This window comes from Eurytemora carolleeae, unplaced genomic scaffold, assembly GCF_000591075.1.
Source record: "Eurytemora carolleeae unplaced genomic scaffold, Eaff_2.0 scaffold1356, whole genome shotgun sequence".
Classification (NCBI taxonomy): Eukaryota; Metazoa; Arthropoda; class Copepoda; order Calanoida; family Temoridae; genus Eurytemora; species Eurytemora carolleeae.
Window position 1 is genome coordinate 39,273 of NW_019397244.1, and position 23,765 is coordinate 63,037.

Below are 23,765 nucleotides of genomic sequence, written 5' to 3' on the forward strand. Positions count from 1 at the left end.
AAGTAGAAATGAGGAACATTACGAAAACAATATATAATGTTGTCAGTGATAATTGTATCGCCGAACGAACAGGACAGAATCCAGGGAAGTACTTTTCCAATTTTTCAATTAAAAAAATTGCTAACACTGTTTAACAACAACAAAAAATATGTAGAATCTAAACAGTTTTTGGAAATATTAAATTTGTTGGAGATAACATTCGATGTAGGATTAAAAAGTGATAACAACCTTTTATAATTAATATTGATTATTAGGCCTTGATTCAAGTCCGTTTATAAAAAAGAATTTCTTCTGTAAAGGAACAGAGTTTTATCACAAACTAATATCTACTAATATTACAATATCTTTGAAACCCGCCGTCATAAACCAGTTATTATTACATACTAAGCATTCTATTAGATCAAAAAGTTTAAGAGACACCTATTCCAATCCTGAATCTTTGTCAATTTGATCTGTGTTTGTGATAGTGTTCCTTCACAAATATTAAATAGTTCAGGATAAATGTCGTCGTTTTAGTTGGAATTTTTCCTCTTTTCGTATGAATTTCGTATGAATTTTCTCAATTATCCAACTGCCATTATAATTATTTACCTCTGCTAACCTAACTAATAAAAAATATGTTTCTTTACAAAAAAAACATAATTGGCAAATATTAACCAATTAAACACAAAAAATAGGAAGGCAACAATCAGTCCAGAGTTTTTTGGATACCACTGTCTTTTTTTTCCTAAATTATCCATGGGCCTTTTAAGAAATATTTCATGGCAACCCAAGCACAAAAAGGGTTCTCCTAAAAACTTCGCTAACATACTTTATATTAAAATTTTTTAACAAATCCAAGAAAATAATGAAATACAAAAAGGTTTACTTTTATTACAAGAGCAATTACAGGGTCTGGAACTGTTGGGGGATAAAAAGGAATCCCTCTTTACAGTGTAAAGCGGTTAAAAATCAAGCATATATAATTTAAATCCAACCATGTGAAATGAGTATGATATGACATACCAATATTTAAAGGATAATAACAAAATAAATTACAATAACTTAACAATATGGAATAGTGAAATTTAGTCAGGAAGTTGGCACAAATATAATATAATTGCCATGTAAATATTCCAAGGAAATTATTTAGATTTGGTACTCTGTCTCCTTCCAGATGGTAACTTTTTACATGGCAACATATTACAATTGGCCCAAGATCGTGCCTTACGTCTTTTTCCCTGTTTGGGATTTTTTGGCATCACAATTACACTCAAATAGTATTACAAACATGAATCATAAGAATAAAATCTTTCTTCCGTCTGTTTTTTCTTCTTCTTCTTGGAAATAATTGAGCAAATGTCTGGGTTTTGGAGTTCATAAATTACTTCTTCAGTGCTTGAAGAAGTTCTTTTAAGCTGACTTCACCATCTTTGTCATGATCGGCAAGGGCGAAAATTGTTTGAATCTCTTGATCCATAAAATTAGACTGTCGTAGTGCAGCGGACATTTCTTGGAAGGAAATATTGCCATCCCTGTTGGCATCCATGAAGTTGAAGGCAACACTGATACAGAAATTGTGAAACTTTTCCACAGCCCCACTTGATCCGGAGCTACTGCTAAGCATGTGAACAAATTCTGACAAACTAACTTCACCATCGCAGTCCCGATCAGCTACAGCAAAGCATGTTTCAACCTCTTGGTCATTGAAGTTGATTCCAGATGAGCATAGTCCAACTCGCAGCTCGTCAAAGGATATAGCTCCATCTTTGTTTGTGTCAAATCTTCGGAAGGCTGCCTCAATCTCAGATCTGTTTCTGAAACATTTCTTTAGCTTAGCTATTCTTTCATTTGCAGAGGGAATCATGATCTGTGCAAATTCAGAGAAATCAATCTGACCATTGTTATCCTTGTCTCCCAACACAAATAGAGTATCTATTTCCTGTGAGGTTAGTTTCAATCCAGAAGAAGACATTCCTTGTATAATTTCTTGTCTAGAAATTTGACCATCTCTGTCCACATCTAGCTTTTGGAATGCTTGTCTTACACTGGATATATTGCTGAAGCACTTCCAAAACTTTGACAATGCTTCACTAGCACTTGGCATCATGATCTTTGCAAACTCCAGGAAACTGATTCTACCATCTTGATCTGTATCCCCCATTGCAAATATAGCATTTATTTCATTTGCAGTATATTCACCTCCCATACCCTCAACAAGCTCATCATGACTTATCTCCTCATCTCCATCAATATCATAACTGTCAAAAGCCTCCTTGGCATTTTTCAGGGATACATGAGATCTCCTAAACTTGGCCAAAGCTGTGGAGGCAGCAGGGAACATCATACTTATAAATTCAGCGTAGTTAATTTCTCCATCAGAGTTTATATCAGCCAAAGAGAATATGCAATTTACTTCTTCATCAGAGAATTGCTTTCCAAATGAGTTCAGTCCTTCCAGAAGTTCCTGTTTGTTCAAAGCTCCATCATTGTTGAGATCCATTGTACGGAAAGCAGAAACAACATCCTCAATATTACAGAATGCATTTCTGAACTTTGATAGTGCACTTGAAGCATTGGGACACATGACTCTAATAAATTCTCCTACATTAATCTCTCCATCTCCATCAAGATCACCAACAGCAAAAACTAATTCAACATCATCATTGCTAAGTTTTAGTCCATTTCTTAGTTCATCTTTGCAGATCTGACCATCATTGTTGAGATCAATTCTTTTAAAGGCAGATTTTGCATCTGCTACAGTTCTAAACTGAGATGACAGCTTTTGGATTGAGGCCGATGCATTTGGAAGCATCATAAGGATGAACTCCTGGTAATCAATTCCACCAGATTGATCCATATCTCCCAAAGCAAATACAGAGTCCACATCAGACTCAGAAAACTTGGACATTACTTGTCTTAGTTCAGCTCTAGAAATATGACCATCCCCATCAGAATCAGACTTCCGAAAAGAGGACTTTATCTCAGAAATGTTTCTGAAAGATTTCTGTAGTCTTGCTAGACATTCTGTGGAAGCTGGGAACATCATTTTAACAAATTCCTGTAGATCAATTTTTCCATCTCCATCAATATCTCCTTTTTGAAATAATGAGTTGACTTCTTGGTCAGATGGAGTTTTTCCTGTTGCGAAAAGCATTTGCTTCAGCTCATTTTTGTCAATGCTTCCATCATTATTTGCATCAAAACGATAGAAAGCAGATTTTACATCTTCCACTCTTCCAAATGAAAGAGCTGTGCCCAGAAGATGTTCAAACTCCTCTAGACTAATCTCCCCATCACCATCAAGATCAGCAACATCAAAAATTGTGTCAACCTCTACATTGGAAAGTTTTAGTCCTCTTCCAGAGAGACCATTAGACAACTCCTGTTTTGAGATTTTTCCATCTTTGTTGACATCAAACTTCTTGAAAGCAAGTTCAATATCATGAGCTGATCCAAGGGACTTCTTCAGAATGCTAATTGTCTCATCTGCAGATGGGATGATCATTCTAGCAAATTCACTGAAACTAATTTTTCCATCTCCATCCACATCTCCTACTGCAAAGACAGCCCTAAGTTCACCATCTGATAGCTTTGCCACAGAATTCATGCCGGATTTTAGCTCTTGGAAAGTTATTTCTCCATCTCTGTCAGCATCAAATTTCTTAAATAAAGACTTTACATTGCTTAATGTTTTTAAAGCATTCCTAAGTTTTGCAAGTCCATCAGAAGCTACTGGGAAAAGTGCAGACACAAACTCAACAAAATTTATCTCTCCATCTTGATTTACATCAGCTAAGGCAAAAATAGCCTTAACTTCAGCAGCACTGAAGCTCATTTGACAAGATCTCATTCCATTAACAAGTTCTTGCTGAGATAAGGCTCCATCTCCATTTAAATCAAACCTTTTGAATGCAGAAACAATTTCTTGGATGTTTCTGAAGGAGTTTCTGAACTTTGAAAGTCCACTTTCAGCAGCTGGGCACATAAGGCGTACAAATTCAGAGAGGCTTATTTCTCCATCTTGATCAATGTCTCCTAGTGCAAAAACAACCTCAAGCTCGTTTTCATTCAGGTTCATTCCTGATTTCATTTCAGGTTTACTGATTGCTCCATCCCCATTTGCATCAATTTTATGGAAAGCTTCCATGACTTGTTGAATGCTTGAAAATTTGGATGCTATTTTTCTTAGAATTGAACCAGAGTTTGGAATCATCATTGCAATAAACTCAGAAAAGTCAATTTTGCCAGATTGATCCTTATCTCCAAGAGCAAAAACAGCATCAACATCAACTCCAGGGAAAGAAGTCATCATGCTTCTAAGCTCATCTAAAGAAATATGACCATCACCATCAATATCACACTTTCTAAAGGCTCCTTTCACATCATTCAGACTTTTGAAGGAAGACTGAAGTTTTGCTAAGGCTGATGCTGAACCAGGAAACATAAGTTTGACAAACTCTTGCATGTCAATTTGACCGTCACCATCAAGATCTCCTTTCTTAAAAAGTTGATCTACCTCAGAAGAAGATACAGCTTTACCTGAGGCAGAACTCATCATTTGCTTCATCTCTTCTTTATCAATAGCACCATCTCCATTAGTATCAAACCTTCTAAACGCCATTTTGCAGTCATGGACACTTCCAAAGGTTAGTCCTACAGAGCAGACAGAGCTAGATTGGAAAGAAGAGCTTGAGGAGAAAGATGAGGAAGAGAAAGTTGTGGACTGGAAGCTGGAAGAAAATTGAGAGGAAGATGAAATTGCTACAGTGGAGATTCGAGAAACACCTGCACTTGGGACCATGACAGCCAGAAACTCTGCTAAGTCTATTTCTCCATCATTGTTTGTGTCTCCTAGCTTGAAAATTGCATCCACCTCAACACTGCTTAATTTTACATCTCCATGGAATGATGCAGTTGCCATTTCATTCCTGCTTATCAAACCATCTCCATTAATATCAATCTTTTTAAAGGCCTCAGTAGCTCCAGTCTTACCTTGCAACATTTGAGATATTTTATTGACAACAGCAGATGCTGATGGGCATAGGACTGCAATAAATTCACTTTCATCAATTTCCCCATCGTTGTTACTGTCTCCAAGAGAAAATATGGCATTAACTTCCTGATCATTAAATCCAGCTTGAGCCATTTCTGATTTGCTGATTAAACCATCATGGTTAATGTCTAGCTTCCTAAATCCCTGTTTAATGTCCTCCAAGGTTTTGTAGCCTTTGCTGAGTCTTCCAACCACAGTAGATGCAGCAGGGCACATAACTCCAACAAACTCACTGAGATCAATCTCTCCATCATTATTAGTATCTCCAATAGCAAATATTGCCTCAATTTCTTGAGAGTTGAATCTGTTCCCACAGGCTCTCATCTCTTCTTGGCTAATCAATCCATCTCCATTTTTGTCAAGAACTTTAAAGAGCTGCTGAGCATCTGAAATATTTCTTACGTTTCTTGTAAGCCTTGCAATTGCCATTGCAGCAACTGGGCACATCAGCCCAATGAATTCTTCCAAATCAATTTCTCCATCCTGGTTCAGATCTCCAAGAATGAAAATAGCTTCAACTTCTTGTCCATTGAATTTTCCACTTCCAGCAATCTCACTCTTACTAAGCACACCATCTTTGTTTGTGTCCATGCTAAGGAAAGCCTTCTTTACCTCATTGATGTTTTTATATTTAATTCTCAACCTAGAGACAACTGTCATTGCAGCTGGGCACATAACAGCTATAAACTCCTCTAGATCAAGTGCTCCATCATCATTAGTATCTCCAAGTGCAAAAATGGCCTCAACCTGGGCAGAATTGAACTTGTGTCCAGATCCCATCATCTCGCTTTTGTTGACAACACCATCTCCATCTCTATCTAGAAGCTTGAATGCAGCTTTTACATCCTCAATGGTCTTAAAGGTCTGGCTGACCTGAAGGGCAACCTCAACAGCAGAAGGAAACATTATTCCAATAAACTCTCCCATATCTATTTCACCATCTCCATTTACATCACCTAATAAGAATATAGCTTCAATCTCCTCTGAGTCAAACTTATTTCCTGGTGATGTTCTCATTTCATCCTTACTAAGCAAACCATCATTATTTGTATCTATTCTCTTGAATGCTTCCTTGACATCATTTAGATTTTTGAATGATTTACTTATTTTCTGAACAACTTGGGATGCTGAAGGACTCATTAATGTGATAAACTCTTCCAAAGTGATCTCCCCATCACCATCAACATCTCCAAGAGAAAAGATGGCATCAACCTCAACATCAGAATATGATTCACCAGAGCTTTTCATTGCAGCAGAAAGTTCAGCTTTTGATAGTGCTCCATCTCCATTGTTGTCAAATCTCTTGAAAGCAGTTTTCACATCGTTTATGTTTCTATATTTAGATCTAAACTTTTCAATGATATCTGAGGCAGAGGGACACATTAAAGCAATAAATTCTTCATAGTCAATTTCCCCATTTCCATCAATGTCAGCTGCAGAGAAGATAACGTCAATTTCTTGTTTTGTAAAGTTTCCTCCAGAGCTCATGGCTGAGGTGAGTTCATTTTTATCAATGGATCCATCTCCATTTTTGTCAAACTGCTTGAAAGACTTTTGAACATCTTTCACAGTTTTTCTGATTGATCTAAATTTTGAAACAACATCAGATGTAGATGGCAACATCATTCTCCTAAATTCTTCAAAATCAATTTCTCCATTCTGATCAATATCTCCAATAACAAAAATGGAATTGATATCTTCATCAGACAATTTCTGCCCAGATCTTTGAACTGCTGATTTCAGTTCTTGGAAAGAAATTTGACCATCATTATTGGTATCCCAGCTTTTGAATGCTCTTAGGACATCCTCCTCAGACTTAAAGTTCTGCTTCAAAGCAGAGATATTTGTTGCGGCAGAAGGAAACATCAGTTGAACAAACTCTCCAATGTCAATTTCTCCTGAAATTTTACACATGATATTATGTTTAAATACATTTAAATCTTTAGCCAAAATATATTGAAAGGAAGAATATACCATTGCCATCAGTGTCAGCCAAGTCAAAAATAAGGTTTGATTCCTGAGCAGAAAACTGACCAGAAAGCCCCATACCTGCTGCAAGCTCATCCCTAATTAAAGAGAAAATGATCAGATATTTCACATTTATTTTAGAGAGAGATAAATTATGTGAAAATTCGTAATTACCTGGAAATATTACCATCTCTGTTGGCATCGTAAGTGTTGAATGCACGTCTGACATCATCTATTGTTCTGTACATGGACCTGAACTTGGCAATAAGCTCTGATGCATTTCCTGAAGCACAAAAAAGGCATTGTGATTATTTGTTTTCCACCTGTAAAATCTTTTGACATTCAAAATTTTAACTTTATTAATCCTTTATGCGTCAAGGGAAAACTGCAAAGTAATGCCGAAACATTTGCTTTAAACCTTGATGTTTCATATTTTAAATTCCAAAATTTTCAACAAAAAATAAACAATGTTTTTTATTTTAATTGTTGCTGGATTTTCATGTTTTTGTATAGCTCTTGAATTTCAATTGTCAAACCAACATCAGCTAAGGGATTCAGATATTATCATTTTTTTAATTACCTGATCCTGTTGAAGGAGAAGCAGAAGGGCAAAGCATTTGAACAAACTCTGCCATGCAAACCTGACCATCTCCATCAACATCAGCAATAGCAAAAATTGTCTCAATTTCTTGTTCGGTTAGAAGAACTCCTGAATTTTTCAGGCCAGATTTCATTTCATTGTAGTCAATTGAACCATCATGATTAGCATCAAATTTCTTGAAGGCAGCCTCCACGTCAGGTCTGGTTCTGTAAACCTTCTTCAGCTTTGAAATCCTCTCTGGGGCAGTTGGGATCATTATCAAAGCAAACTCTGGGAAATCAATTTGGCCATTGTTATCCCTATCAGCAAGAATGAAAATAGCATCAATCTCTGCAGTTGTAAAGTTCCTTCCAGACTTTTTCATTCCATCAACAACCTCATTTCTGCTTATGGCACCATCATTGTCAATGTCAAACTGCTTGAAGGCTTGCCTGATAACCTTCAAATCTCTGAAGCATTTCCAAAACTTACTTAGTGCCTCTGATGCTTCAGGAACCATCAGCTTAGCAAATTCAAGGAAGCTTATCTTTCCATCCTGATCTGTGTCTCCAAGGGCAAACACAGCTTTTATTTCATTAGTGTTAAAATTGCTTCCCATACCAGCAGCCAGCTCTTCAAATGAAATTTCCTCATCACCATCAGAATCAAATCTTGAAAATGCCTCTTGAGCATTTTTGATACCTGTAAATTGTTTCCTGAACTTGGCTAGAGCATCTCCAGCTGCGGGTATCATGAGGCTGACAAACTCAGTGTATCCAATTTCTCCGTCTTGGTTGATGTCAGCAGCTGCAAAAATAGCATTGGTCTCTTCATTACTGAAACTCATTCGCATATTTCTCATTCCTGAAGCAAGCTCTTGAATTGAGATTGATCCGTCATTGTTGGTATCAATTTGGCGGAAAGCATGAACAAGTTCATATATGTCTCTAAAGCAGTTTCTAAATCTATTGACTGCATTGCAAGCAACAGGACTCATTATTCTTACAAATTCACTGAGAGACATCTCCCCATCCCCATCCAGATCACCCAAAGCAAAAACAACATCAAGGTCACTGTCAGATAGCTTCATTCCATTTTGTAGCTCAGTTTTGCTAATTTGGCCATCCCCATTCAAATCAAACTTCTTAAAGCATTCTTTAATATTAGTGATTGATCGGAAAGACAAAGCAAGCTTAGCAATAACACCAGGAGCTGAAGGTAGCATTAGGGAAATAAATTCTTGAATATCAATGCCTCCAGATTGATCTTTATCTCCAAGCGCAAAAATAGCATCTACCTCTGCATTTGAAAAACCTGTCATGACTTGCTGAAGCTCTTGTTTATTTACATGTCCATCTCCATCAGCATCATAGCGTTTAAAAGATGCTTTTACATCAGTTAAGCTCTTAAAAGATTTTTGCAACTTTTGTAATGCCTGGGCTGATGCTGGGAACATGTGCTTGATTAATTCTTGATAATCTACTTTTCCATCACCATCTGAGTCAGCTTGTTTGAACAGATTATCAACTTGGGAATCAGAAGAAGCTGAACTGGCCATCTTCATTAGCTGCTTAAATTCATTTCTATCTAGGTGACCATCACTGTTGACATCAAATCTTTTAAAGGCAGCTTTCACATCCTCAATAGATTTGAAGCTCATTGATCCACTTGAAACATTTCCAGATTGCACAGTTCCTGCTCCGAGAAGTTCCATGAACTCTTCAAGGCTGATTTCTCCATCTCCGTCAACATCAGCAATTGCAAAAATTGTTGTGATTTCCTGGTCATGGAATCTCATACCAGATTGATTTAAACCATTTCTCAGCTCATCACAGGATATTTTACCATCTCTATTTACATCAAATTTCTGGAAAGCTGCTTTTATTGATTCATCATTGGCGAAAGACTTTCTAAGTTGACCGACCTTTTCCCTTGCAGATGGTAAAACTAATTGGGCAAACTCAGCAAAGGAGATGTTACCATCTAGATCAGAATCACCTAGAGCAAAAACTGCAGCAATTTCTCCAGATGTAAAACCTGGTCCAGCACCATTTTTCAGTTCTACAACAGAAATTGAACCATCCCCATCAGCATCAAATCTCTTGAAGGCTACTTTAACATCTGTAATTGCTCCTAAACGAGCTCTAAATTTGGCAAGCCCATCAGCAGCTGCTGGGAAAAGTGCACTGACAAATTCCAAATAGTTAATTTCTCCATCTTGGTTAACATCAACAAGCTCAAAAACACTTATACATTCTTGATTACTCAATTGAAGACCAGTACTTGTAATACCATGCATGAGCTCTTGTTTTGATAAGGCCCCATCTTTGTTAACATCAAACTTCTTAAAGGCAGTTAAAACCTCTGCTATGTCTCTGAAAGAATTCCTCAATCTGTTCATAGCTGAGGCAGCAGATGGAGACATAAGTCTGATAAACTCACTCATGCTTATTTCGCCATCTTGGTCAAGATCTCCAATAGCAAACACAACATCAAGATCATCTTCACTCAATCTCAGCCCATTTTTAAGCTCCTGTCTAGAAATTGCTCCGTCTCCATTGGTGTCAATTCTCTTAAAACCTTCTTTTATCTGCTGAACAGAAGAAAACTGTGAAGAAATTCTGCTTAGAATTCCAGATGAGTTAGGAATCATCATGCAGACAAACTCTTGGTAGTCAATACCTCCAGACTGGTCTTTATCTCCAAGAGCAAAAATAGAGTCCACATCTTGTTCTGAGAAAGATGACATAACACTCCTTAATTCACTTCTACTAATGTGACCATCCCCATCAGAATCATTCTTTCTGAAGGATGCTTTAACATCATTCAGACTCTTGTATGATTTTTGAAGTTTTGTCAGAGTGGCAGTAGATGCTGGAAACATGAGCTTCACAAACTCCTGAATATCAATGAGTCCATCCCCATCAACATCTCCTTGGCGGAAAAGCATTTCAACTTCATTGTCTGAAACGTGTTTTCCTGAGGACAACAGAAGTTTTTTGAACTCACTTTTATCCAGGTGACCATCTCCGTTAGCATCAAACTTTCTAAAAGCTTGTTTGACCTCAACAGCATTAGAAAAGGAAACAGACATGGCAGTTGCTTGATAAGTAGTTGTAGAAGAGTAGGACTGGGAAGAAGAAAAGGAAGAAGACATTTGGGTTGAAGAAGTTTGTTTAAATGAGGAAGAGGAGGAAGACTGCACTGAACTCTTCTGCTTAAACTGTGTATTAGATGTGGAAGAAAAAGATTGACAGAATCCCCCAGCTGGTACCATCACACTAAGGAATTCTTCAAGATCAATTTCTCCATCCTTGTTAACATCTCCTAGTGCAAAAATGGCTTCAACTTCAATATGGTTTAACTTTGTGCCTGTTCCAAAGGATGCAGCACTCATCTCAGATTTACTAATACTTCCATCATGGTTTAAGTCAATCTTTTTGAAAGTTTCTACAGCAGATTCTTTATCTTTGAATTGTTTGCTGATCTTGAATACAACAGAGGAAGCAGAAGGACACAAAACAGTGATGAATTCATCAAGACTGAGTTCTCCGTCATTATTGCTGTCTCCTAAAGCAAAGATTGCATTTATTTCATTTTCATTCATTCCTGATCCTCTCATTTCTTTCTTGGAAATTTGATTGTCATTATTCTTATCCAACTTCTTAAACAATGCTTTAATTTCTTCAATAGATTTAAAACCTTTGCTAATTCTAGCAACCAAAGTTTCAGTGCTTGGGCAAATGACAGAAACAAATTCATTCATATCAATTTCTCCATCATTGTTGACATCTCCAATAGCAAAGATTGCATCAATCTCTCTGGCACTGAGTTTTTGTCCACAGTTTCTCATTTCCTCCTGACTGATTAATCCATTTCCATTCTTGTCGAGAATTCTAAAAAGTTGTTGTGCTTCATTGATGTTCTTCACAACTTTTGAAAACTTTCTGACAGCCTCTGAAGCATAAGGGGCTAACAGTCCAATAAATTCTTCCAAATCTATTTCTCCATCGCCATTAACATCCCCAAGGACAAATATTGCATCAATTTCATGGCTGCTAAATCTTCCATCTGACATCATTTCCTCTCTGCTAATTTGGCCATCCCTATTTTTGTCTAGAGTAGTGAATATTTTTTTGATTTCACTAATATTTTGGAATTTTTGGATAAGTCTGGAGATAATTGTTGCAGCCGACGGACAAATTACTCCAATAAACTCTTCAAGATCTAAAGCTCCATCGTCATTGTTATCTCCAAGGGCAAAGATAGCTTCAACTGCTTCAGAGCTAAATTTATGACTTGATCTTGCCATCTCCTCCCTTGTAATGGATCCATCACCATCCTGATCCAGTAGCTTAAAAGCATTTTTAACATCCTCAATATTCTTGAAACTCTCGCTGATCTTTGCAACAATTTCAGTAGCCAAAGGATAAAGTACTCCAATAAACTCACCCATATCAATTTCTCCATCACCGTTTACATCACCCAGTTCAAAAATGGCTTTTATTTCCTCTCTATCAAACTTTGCCCCTGAAGAGGCAATCATCTCATCCATGCTGAGCAGGCCATCATTGTTAGTGTCAATAGATTTGAAGGCTGCTTTGATATCTGACAGGTTTCTGAAGTTTGCTCTGATTTTGGTGATAACTTCAGAGGCAGATGGGCTCATAAGATTTACAAACTCTAGCAGAGTAATCTCTCCATCTCCATCTTGATCTCCAAGACTGAAAATTGCATCCACCTCAACAGAGGAGAACGACTGTCCTGAACTCTTCAGAGCAGCATCAAGTTCTTCTTTGCAAAGAGCTCCATTGCCATTTCGATCAAATCTTTTAAAAGCTGCTCTAACGTCTTCAATGTTCTTATACTGGCTTCTAAACTTTGATATTATGGCAGAAGCAGAGGGACACATAAGTCCCACAAATTCTTCATAGTCAACGGTTCCATCTTTATTGACATCTCCAGCATTGAAAATGACGTTGATCTCCTGTTGGGTAAAATCCAGGCCACTGCTTGTAAGAGCTTGAGCAAGCTCTTCCCGATCAATGGCTCCATCACCGTTCATATCAAACCTCTTAAAAGCATTTTGAACATCTTTAACAGACTTATGAGCAGATCTAAACTTGGTTACAACATCTGAGGTAGTTGGCAGCATCAGTCTTTTAAACTCTTCAAGGTCAATTTCTCCATTTTGATCAACATCACCAATGACAAAAATTGCATTCATTTCTTCTTCAGAGAGCTTGTTTCCAGTTTTTGAAACAGCAGACTGCAGCTCTGTAAAGGAGATGGCACCATCCTGATTCAAATCCCAGCTTCTAAAAACATTTTCCACATCCTCCATGCTTCTGAATCCTTTCCTCAAGTTTGCAACAATCTCTCCAGCAGATGGGAACATCACTTGGACAAACTCAGCAATATCTATTTCTCCGTCACCGTTAATATCAGCAATCTCAAAAGCTGCCCGAGCTTCATCAAACGAGAACTGGCCTGACTGAACCATTCCATCCTCCAACTCTTGTCTTGAAATGTTTCCATCCCGGTTGATGTCATACTGGATGAAAGCAGCCTTCACCTAAATTTATGAATATGTTTCCCACACAAAAAAAACAGAGTTACATAAAACCTTTAAAACATATGTTTGTTATAAAATTACTGGAAAGGTCTGACCTGTTCGATGGTTGAGTAGAAACTTCTGAATTTTCCAACTACACCAGGCGCCATATCTGGAGACAGAACGTTAAAGTCGCCACCTGGCCGCGAAAAATCCAAAGAAATCTCTAGAACAAATACAAATAAGGAAAAATTGTCAAATTCTCTTTTTAACTTTAACTTTCTAAACTTTTTTAAACATTAAACTGAAGCAGTTAAAAAAAAAGTGTTAAAAAATGAGATACCTCTCTTTTTTTTATTGGCTTTAAAAGATTGTTCAGAAAGTTAATACAAAGTGTATTGATGCAATCGAAACTTTGATGTAGAATGTTAATTTAAAAAATCTTAATATGTGAAAATTTACATGAGTAGGGATATATATATATATATATGTATATAGATATTTGGATATATAATAAGACTATATAAAAATTGTAAATGATTGAAATTATTTTAGTTTCTAGAAAGCTGCAGATGTGATTTCTAGAATCATATTTGTAAAAATTATATTTACTAAAACTGAACGTATTTTCAAACAATTGAATTAAATTCAAACAATTTGATGTCATTAAATGGCAAATGTTCTATTATTTTCATTTTTGCAATACTTTTTCTAGCAATTTTATCTGCATGTAGAACTTTCCTAAAGCCGACACAAGCCTGAACAACTGCTGGCTTTCTAAACAATGCCAAATATTTAGCATAAAATTTAGCAAAGATAGGAGTTGTGGAAAGCAAAAATTGATCAAATTGAGAAAAATGTTTAAAATTTTGCTAAAAACAGATTATATCTGTATTCTGTATTCTGACCATCATTATGCCATTAAACAGATTTTTAAAACTATTCAAGAACTATTTAGAAAATTTCGGAACTGGGAAATTCTTAACATCGAATTATTGTTTAAAATGTTTAAAATAAGTTTTTCGAAAAGTAATTATTCTTAAAAAAATTAAAAGTTTTAACAAGATTGAAAAAGTTTGTTCATTTATGTGAAGCAGGGCTTGAACAGAAAATCATGATTCACATTGCTTAAATAGTTATTTTTACAAATTACAATTGCTACATTCAGAAAATATATATTTCCCACATAATAAAGTGGATATGTTTTATACCAGGAACCAATATTTATATGTATAAATTGATAAATAATTAGACATATTTGACTTCAGTAGACGAAGATTATATCAATACGATGAAGACGACTTTTTTACTAATAATTCTTTAATCCCAAACAGTATGCAAGTACACAAAAAGTAAATGCTTTCGATTGCTTATCAAGTAAAATCCGTAAGAAACCAAAATAGTATATAATTGAATTTCAAAGTTAAAAACATGAATATCTCTTTCATTCTTGATCATATATAGGTAAAAGTTGTTCATTAGTTTATACATGTGGATTTAACGGTTCTGTCAATATTCTGTTGCTTTTGATCACAGTCTGACCCATTAAACATAATTTTTTTAGCCTTTTTCCTTAAATACTTTTTTGTCACAATATACATTTTGAATGAAAAAGTATAAAATAAACAAATCCGTAAGGTGAAATATTGTTGACCAAAACACGTTTGATTTCAAATTAAAGAAACCGAATGCTGCTCACTCTGGTTAGTCCGGTGTGGGTACTCTATAATTTGAAATTGTACTTAGAATGATGTATACTAACCCTTTTTAAGTATTAAAAGAATGAGGCGAGAAGCGCAAAAAATATTTAAATGTTTTTACTATTCGAAAAAAAACAGAATCTAGTATTCTAAAAATATGTTTTGAAGTCACTAATCACTTAACACCCAGATAATTTTTCCTTCTAGTTTTAAATTTGTCAATTTGTTCACCTGTCTACCTGTCAACCTGTCCCCTTGTCTACCTGTCTACTTGTCTACTTGTCTACCTACCTACCTGTCTACCTTTCTACCTGTCTACCTGTCCACCTAGATACCTACTTGTCTACCTGTCTACCCATCCACTTATCTACCTATGTGTACTCCTGGCTACCGGATCTGAATCCCCCCTACCGACTGTATCTACTGTGTTCACCTGTGTTCACCTTTGATACCAAACTTTTTTTCCTGAGAAAGCTTTTCCTTTTGCTCGGCCGGTCCTTTGTCTCTAGTATCCAACAGTTGTGTTTCCAACTAGCCAGGGGTAAATATGGACACAAAGTAAAACAAAAACAAAAACAAAATTTTTTTTTTAAATCCATGAATTAAAACTAATATTTAAAATAAATCTATTTAACACATTACTGTTATCTTAAAAACAAAATTAAAAAGTCTGCAAATTCGAAAATTATTGTCTCATCTATGTAAGATAAAAACACAATTATATTTTGCCTTTTCTCTTAGAAACTTGTTTCTTTATTTTTTGGTTTCTTTTTAAAAATGTCAACAAATAATTGTAAGTCACTAGCAAGCAATTAAATTTATGTCATCACTCTCTCCGAGAATAGTTTTAGTTGAAATAGATTATTTTGTGTATGTAACCCTCCACGTAAAGGTGATAATGTCCTATTTAAAAGCGGTACCCTTGAAAGCTTTGTCTGGTCAAGTATGAAATAGATTTAGACGGTTTTTTTAAATTGTGGATTTTCTGCGGAGGTGGCTTGCGAATGTATTGCTTTTATGAAGCAATAAAGAAAATCTGCAAGAATAAACACTATTCGAGGTAGAAAAATTATTGTATCTGAAATCGGTTTTAAATCGGACATTGCCATCTTTGCCATAGCGCTTAAATAGTCCCTTTATATCTTGAATAAATATGTTGTAAGAAATATTTCCAAAATGATATGTAATTAAAGTAATTCCAAATTTTAAGAAAAAATTAGCTTACGCTGCAATTTATAAATCTTTAAGATTTTTATTACAAAATTAATAATTTAGTAGTAAATGGGATCTTCTACTTGTGTATGCGTAAACTAAAAAATAAAATTATTATTTTATCAACTTGATTCATTATTAGAACAAGAAAAAGACAAAAAAAACTCCAGAAAGTCGTCTTTAGAGTCTCATTTTAAATGTGTGTAACCCTTTATTTCTATTAATTTTAGATAAAGCTATCGTTGTTTTAGCAGTGAAATATATTTTTAAAATTAAGAAACGTAATATCCTGCAATACATCTATTTGTAATTTACTAACGAATTTCATAGGTCCTTAACCTACCCCCTCAATATATATATAAATAACACCGGTGTCCCTGAAAAAGCTTATTGGCCTGTCCTTAAGTTTACAAATTCGCTAAAATTTCCTAAATTTTCCTAAAATAACGCTTCTTCTTACAGAAAGCTACTTGATACTTAAGTTACAGAGAAATATATACAAAATACGTCATTTTAAATAAATACAACAAAAATTATAATTTGTTTATCAATTGAATATATAAATCAATATATAAATATTGACCCTATTAGGTTTTTTTCTGAATATTAAATTTATCTATATTTTTCCCTTTAAAGGTGTTGGTGTTGGTGTTGGTGTTGGTGTTGGTGTTGGTGTTGGTGTTGGTGGAAAGTCTTAATTCAATTCTTAGAAAACCTTTACATTAAGTTTATGTTTTACCGTTCTTGCCAAACAAAAGACATTTAATTATTATATTTTTTATAAAGGAATAATTTAATTTTTAGTAAAGTTTACATTAAGTTTATGTTAAAAATCATTTTAAAAAAATTTTCGTAACAAACATAACACTTTTTTATTTCTTATTTTCCAGCTAATTGCTTTATACAATTGTACTGTTAAAATAAACATTAATTTGTTATCGTAAACTCGTTCTGTGTACACAGATTTTAGCAATAAGCTTTATCTATCTATTGATAGGTGTAGAAAACCATAAATTAAGTTTAGAAGATAAATCTCTTCATTTTTTCCCAGGCAAACATTAAATTTTTTAAGAAAAAAAAATAAAAATGTTTTCGATTATTTTTCATTTTTATTTTAACTTACTGTCTCGTCCCCAGGGGGTAGGGGTAGGATTGGTCCAAGCTCTCTCATTGGTCACCTGTATTAAAGATTACTTAAAGGGACTGTAATCAGAATTTCAAGTGAACCTCCCATCTGAAGATTGCAACGCTAGATTTACAACTGTCCCCTTGAAAATGTGGAAGATATTGTCGTTTTTCTGACCAAAAAAGAAAATATACAGTTTTAAAAAAACACAAACATGTAAATCCTTGATTCTCAGATTTTAAGGAAAACGTTGTAAATTGGGCATCGCCATTTTTGCTATTAAATTTACACTATCAGTCCTGGCAAAAACGATGATTAAAGAGCAACTTAAATGTCATCTTCAATGCACAACAATAGTTTTTTAAGTTTGGACATTTTTGGGGAATTAATATTTCAAAATGTATTCATTACATATAAATGTTAATATTCTGCATGGCAAATGCTGTAAACTAAACAAAGATGAAGAAGATAAATGTAGGTGTGACTTTGTGACCTTGTAGTTCGATAGTTTTGACAAAGTTGTAACCAGCTGTTATTAGTTGAATAAAATAACGGTAACTAATATGAAAATAAAAAATAACTTAAATAAATAATAATAATTACCTTGAAAGTAGGAACCTTCATCCTTCCTGCTTTGAGATCGCATTTAGTATACCCAGGGGGGAAGTACGTATGTTCTTGTCTAAAAAAATAAAAAATTAAAAAAAGGTTTTATCGTAAACGAATTAATCCTTTCGTCGCACCCTCTGATTTTATAATCCCTTTATCTTTGTAACTCAATATTATAAACCTTAGTTATATTTCAAACGATGAAATATTTTAGATCTAATTGAGATATCAAAGATAATTTTTTAGAGAAGTAAAGTTTGTGCCAAAAAGTCATTTCCTTTAAAAACATTTCTATTGGTTTAAAAACTAAAGTATTAATATTTTACGATGAGGTGAAATCTTGTCATATATATTAAATTAAGATGCGTTGTTATGATTTAAAGATAAATTTTTAGCTATAGCTGTTTTGCATTTTATTTATACCAAAATTTAAGACTGAAGAAATGGTCTTTTTGTCTAAAATAATTTTAAGTTTCCATTTGTTCCAAAATTTATTACACATAGCGTTTACCATGATTTAATTTGTTTAACTTATTCAGGAGATAATCGGAGTTATAGACAGAAATTTACTTAAAAACTAAACACTAATTCTGAAATCACTTTTTTGGGAAAAGGAACTTTTTACAATGCACAATTTCTATGTTTTGTGCTCTTTGCGCTTTTTAAAGTTAAAACTTAATTCCAAAAGTCGTCTTTCTTCTTCAGAGTTTTCTAGTTATCACTGTACAATGTACAACAAATGACGAATACACATTTAAAGAAAGAACTTACTCGTTAGACATTGCAATGCTTCTTGTTGTTTCTTGAAGTAAAACTGCCGACGATTTTCTACCACCTAAATACAAGATTTTCTACCACCTAAATACAAGATTTTCTACCACCTAAATACAAGATTTTCTACCACCTAAATACAAGATTGATAATCATGGTACTAAGGCTGAGAAACGTTTTAGAACGTTAACGACATGGTTCCGTTAATGAACGGCAACCTAAGCTAACTTTAACGTTAAGAAAATTGGATGCACGTTACTGAACAGTTAATGTAAAGAATACATTACCTGTTGTTTTATATTAAATCGTTAATCTTAAATTTCTTCCCTTAACGTCGTTTGTGAGAGAGAACGGTAAAAACGAACAGTAACTTAAAATAAGAAGGGAAAATGCGAAAACGTTCAGTTTTTAACGGAAAACGAACAAACTTTTGGACGTTTTTGTACTGTGATCATCTTTCAAACACGGATTAAGAAAATAAAACAAAAATTCATTTCAAAATATATAAACAATGTAATTATAAAAAAGATTTGACCTGAACTTATTCCTGATGTAGGAGACAGAGTACCATTCCTGGAAACAGAAATACAGATTTTTTATTTTTTATTAATAGTACGCGTTCATTTCAAAGACCCAAATCAGGTTTAGAGGTCATGAAGTTGGGCTTAAAGACGTCTCTCTAATATTTTTTTTAAAAAATCTTTAATGAAATAAATTGACCACTCTTGATAGTGACTAGTTAGTTGGGTTCGAAATATTGTTCTTACTTTAATTATTATTATTATTATTATTATTATTATTATTATTATTATTATTATTATTGTTATTATTTAACTAGAGAAGGATGATTCATTTGGTGTACCGCCCCGTTTTGCCTTACATTTACATAGTCTGTATGTTTACTGCATGTTCAGCTTGCTCTAGGCTCTAGCTACTAAAAAGTCGGCCTGGTATTTAAAAAGAGCTGGAGTTTTAAGTTTAATCAGCCCCATTTAAAGACATTAACATGATAACTATTATGACAGAAATCTATTCTGGCCATTGGGGACATCCCATAGATAAATAAATAAAGGGACATCCTCATATAATACAACAGGTTCAGTGGAGTTTCAAATAGAAAAAATTGGTAGATTATGTCCAATTTAAAATGGATGAACAATCCCTTTAAAAAATATTACCTTCTAAGGGGTGGAGAAGTGACTGACAGGCTTCTTCTGAAGTCGTTGCTGAAAAAAATTTTAAATTTTAAATAAACTTTAAGATCAATTTTTTATAATCTTTAACTTCTTTTAGTTTTAATTTCAAAAAATGTTTTACAGAAGCGTCAAGAGCGTACACCGAGATAAATCTATGGGGGTCAAATATACGCGAAGCGCAGAATTTCCCCCTCCCTTTGAGCTCCCAGGGGGGGGGGGGCAAAATGTGAACTGTAAATTCAAAAAATTTGGCATCTTGGATACTTAAAAGGTACACAAACAGTCTAATTACCTTGCAAGTACTACTTTATCTCTCCTTCTAACAAAACTAGCAGAAAAAAACGGCAAATTTATTTTTTTATGCTGTTCACTGTTCAGATTCGGATTTGAAAAGTGTTATAGCTATGAGTTCTATGGGGGGCACTGTCCCCCTTACCCCCCCCCCCCCCTGTGTACGCCCTTGAGAAGTGTCTTTAACTAATGGACAACCAAAACATTGGTCAGAAACCTAGCTAACCTTAATAACCATGGAGGTTACAATGAAAGTTAACTCGGCCGTTTTGTAATATTGGAAGACGACATTTATATCATGTATGTATATTATATATTCTGTGTTGTAAAAAAACAAATAGTTTGCCAGAAGCTTGAAAAATCGTTATTTTTAATTTACTAATCTGTTTAGAGTGCACAATTGTTGTGTTTGACTGTTTATTTAAAAATCTAACATCAAACTTGAGTTTAAAACTTGTTTTCCTATTCCACGGTGTTATAGGCCCCATACATAACACCACTGAATATTGTTTCATTTAAGCGATATGGACAAAAATATTTTTAATTTTTACTTGATCACGACAAAAATATAAATTGTGTTCAGAAATTACAGAGATGAAATCGTTATGTTTTTTTGTTAAAACTTAATAAATTCTGATTAAAAAAAAGAAAAAGGGGCTGGGAGAAACAAAAATAATTTTTTTATGTGCTTTTAGTTTTACACAGATAAAAGGCTTTGCTTAAAAAAATTAGGTATTTCTTAAGATGAAAATTCAAAAAATTTAGTTTTACTTATCACACGGTAAATCACGGTTAAATTTTCAAGATTTTATACTTCACAGATTAACTTAATATTTAAACTGTTAAAATATGTTCAATAAGCTAAACATCGTCAAATTGATTAAAACCCTTATTTTGAAGAAAAAAGTTGTTAACTTTACATTAGTTTATGCAAAATATGGTTTAAAATGTGTTAATCCTATATTTGCATTAACGAGTTTATGAGAAAAAAGATGTACAATCTTTACGCACATAAATTTCGTTTAGGGGAAACTAACAACTAACTGAAGAAAGACGCATTTCCAATTGTAGAGTTTAACGTCTTGTTATCTTGAAATTATCTATTTTGTGAGAAAATTGTATTGTTAATCGGTAAAACTATATTACAATGACAGTTCCTCTACGATTGGCAGTAAATATCAACACTACTGCAAAAATAAAGCTTAAATAAGTTAGGTTAAAGTAAGGTGATAATTTAAAATGGTTTGCCTCCAAAAATGTGGATTGCATTAAGGGAGTGACCGGCTATGTAAGGTAGTTGAACTGAGTATGCAGTGTTGTGGAAAGCTTCTTTAGGATTCATTTGAGAAATATTTGATTTAATAATTAAAAAAAAAACTAATTCTGAACACGTATCCACCCCCAAAGTAGGAGTTTTGAACATCGAATTTGCGCTCAAACTCAGGATTTACATATCTTTAACAAGTTTAATGTGTCTCAAATGAATATGAAGGAAGTTTTCCACAACACTGCATACTCAGTTCAACTACCTTACATAACCGGTCACTCCCTTTAAAGGTCAAATTCACCAATGAAAATTGGAAATTTTTTGGATTGAATTATGTAGGAAGATAAAATGGTTGCATTCAAAACAATGCTTCAAGAATCTATCACGATCAGACGACGATCCCATCAATGTCAAAATGAATTAAAAAACATACAAAGGTGGCAAAGACCGTATACGGCGGTGGCCTTTATCTGCTCAATAATGTGGAAGATATTGTCGTTTTTTTTCTGGGTTTTAAAGTATTTAATTTAGATAATTCTGCTTTGTCTTCTTACAATAGAAATGCGCAAGTCGCTTTTGTAGAGAAACCACAATATAATATCTATTTCTTAATTGATGGTCGCAAATCGGGCATTATACCATCTTTACGTAGAGGTTCATTTAAAATTACGCTTACAGTCCCTTAAGCAAAAGATCCAAAACGGATTTGAATAAAATTGACGAGGTTGTGTCACGACACTAAGTTATGAGAAACTAATTGAGAATGTTTACTCTCAAAACGGATTTGAATAAAATTGACGAGGTTGTGTCACGACACTAAGTTATGAGAAACTAACTGAGAATGTTTGCTCTCAAAACGGATTTTAATAAAATTGACGAGGTTGCGTCACTACACTAAGTTATGAGAAACTAATTGAGAATGTTTACTCTCAAAGCTTATTCCTTAAATAGGGAAAGTCGGTTCTAGTGGGAAATATTGATTGATTGATGGACAAGTGAAAATTAACTTAATTTTGTACTTTATTAGTCAAATGCAATCTATTTACTTTTTGTATTTTTACTATTTGAGCATTTTTTTCGTGAATGTTTAATACTTAATTTTCATATTTATTTAGTACAAAACAGACCAGTACAGTACAATATAGCACAGTACAGTACAGTACAGCAAAGTACAGCATAGTAAATTTCAGCACAGTAAAGCACAGTACAGTACAGTACAGTACAGCACAGTACAGCACAGTACATCAAAGTAAAGCACAGTAAAGCACAGTAAATTTCAGCCCAGTAAAGCACAGTAAATTTCAGCCCAGTAAAGCACAGTACAGTACACTGCAGCAAAGCACAGCGCAGTACAGTACAATACAGCATAGTACAGTACATACCAAATTTTTCAAACTTTGCTGTAGATGTATTTCTAAGAAAAAATGACAGTTTTAGAATGTTCTACAAGAAATGTTGTAAAACAATAAACTTTTTATTTGACAATACAAATTCATTTAACAATTCATAAATATGTTTTAAGAACTCTTACTTTTACTTTCCAAGATTAGATAAACTGAGTCTTTTAGGTAGGATTGTAAGCGTAATTTAAAGTGAACCTCCATGCAAGGATGGCAATGCCCGATTTACAACGGTACCCTTAAACCTTTATTTCGTTTTTCTAGGTTTAAAAGTCTTTTGTAGAGAAACCACATTTAAAGATAATTAGTTTTCAAAATTGTAAACATTGATAAATATAATTTATACACGATCAGACAAAAGTTATAAGGGTGAATCGCGAAATGCCATCTTTGCATGTTATAGGGTCACCCTTAAAAAGTTATTTTATGTTTCTTTTTGTTCAGTTAGTTTAATAATAAATATCAAAGATAAAGGGGTAAACTAGTTTTACTTCAGATTATTTGGTTAAGATCAATAAGCAGTTTAGATATGCCAATAAAGGGGAAACAATTTAATAATTGTTAGTTAGACATTAAAGATTGCTATTTTTATGTCACTATAAATATACTAAAAGTCGGCTTTTAAAATTTTAGAATAAAAATTAAATCTAGTATAAGCATATTTAAGTGCAGGGCAAGGGTCACTTTGTAGCTTACTAATTCGTATAATGAACACTGGCTGATAATTCACGTGACACTGACCGTCTTTCCATAATCAGATTTTAGAATCACAAAAACTTCTCAATAAATTGGTCTCGAAATTACGCAATTGTGGTCGCAGTACCTGCCGGGTGGTCTGGGTAGATATTACCAGGTGACTGGATACTCGGTGTGTCCGGGTTGACCAGCCAAGCTGCCGGGGCGGACAATGGAAAGAATGCCAGAACAGAAAGTTGCAACGGACTGACCAGTGTGTATCAGGGTAGAGGCACAAACAATTTCACATCGTCTAGAACTCTCGCAACTAACAAAACAAAAATTAAATAGAGAAAAAAAATTCTACAATAATTTTTTTTT

The 23,765-nt window shown here is 34.0% G+C and overlaps 1 protein-coding gene across 3 annotated transcripts; it reads right to left on the reverse strand.

The window, feature by feature from the left end:
- Positions 1-853: 853 nt before the first annotated feature.
- LOC111712996 (uncharacterized) lies at positions 854-23,641 on the reverse strand. Of its 3 annotated transcripts, none has more exons than XM_023487770.1 (11): positions 23,533-23,641; positions 19,734-19,781; positions 19,091-19,128; positions 18,556-18,619; positions 17,779-17,857; positions 17,173-17,227; positions 13,254-13,363; positions 7,584-13,158; positions 7,178-7,286; positions 7,010-7,101; positions 854-6,933 (listed from the first exon to the last, which is right to left on the reverse strand). In XM_023487770.1, the coding sequence occupies exons 4-11, from the start codon at positions 18,564-18,566 to the stop codon at positions 1,364-1,366; spliced, it is 11,601 nt and encodes a 3,866-aa protein (XP_023343538.1). In that variant the 5' UTR covers positions 18,567-18,619; positions 19,091-19,128; positions 19,734-19,781; positions 23,533-23,641; the 3' UTR covers positions 854-1,363. The 3 variants fall into 3 exon arrangements, with proteins under 3 accessions (XP_023343538.1, XP_023343537.1, XP_023343539.1); XM_023487769.1 differs by lacking the exon at positions 23,533-23,641 and adding an exon at positions 23,406-23,513; XM_023487771.1 differs by lacking the exons at positions 17,173-17,227; positions 17,779-17,857; positions 18,556-18,619; ... (1 more) ...; positions 19,734-19,781; positions 23,533-23,641 and adding an exon at positions 15,209-15,289.
- Positions 23,642-23,765: the final 124 nt, after the last annotated feature.

What these genes read in the sequence shown, in the direction of transcription:
- LOC111712996 (XM_023487769.1), bottom strand. Translation starts at nt 23,461, where the DNA reads ATGGAAAGACGGTCAGTGTCACGTGAATTATCAGCCAGTGTTCATTAT. An exon ending in TACATCAGGAATAAGTTCAG is followed by an intron (nt 18,620 to 19,090) that starts GTCAAATCTTTT and finishes TCTTGTATTTAG; the next exon opens with GTGGTAGAAAATCGTCGGCA. An exon ending in AGAGATGGTAATATTTCCAG is followed by an intron (nt 7,102 to 7,177) that starts GTAATTACGAAT and finishes CTCTTTAATTAG; the next exon opens with GGATGAGCTTGCAGCAGGTA.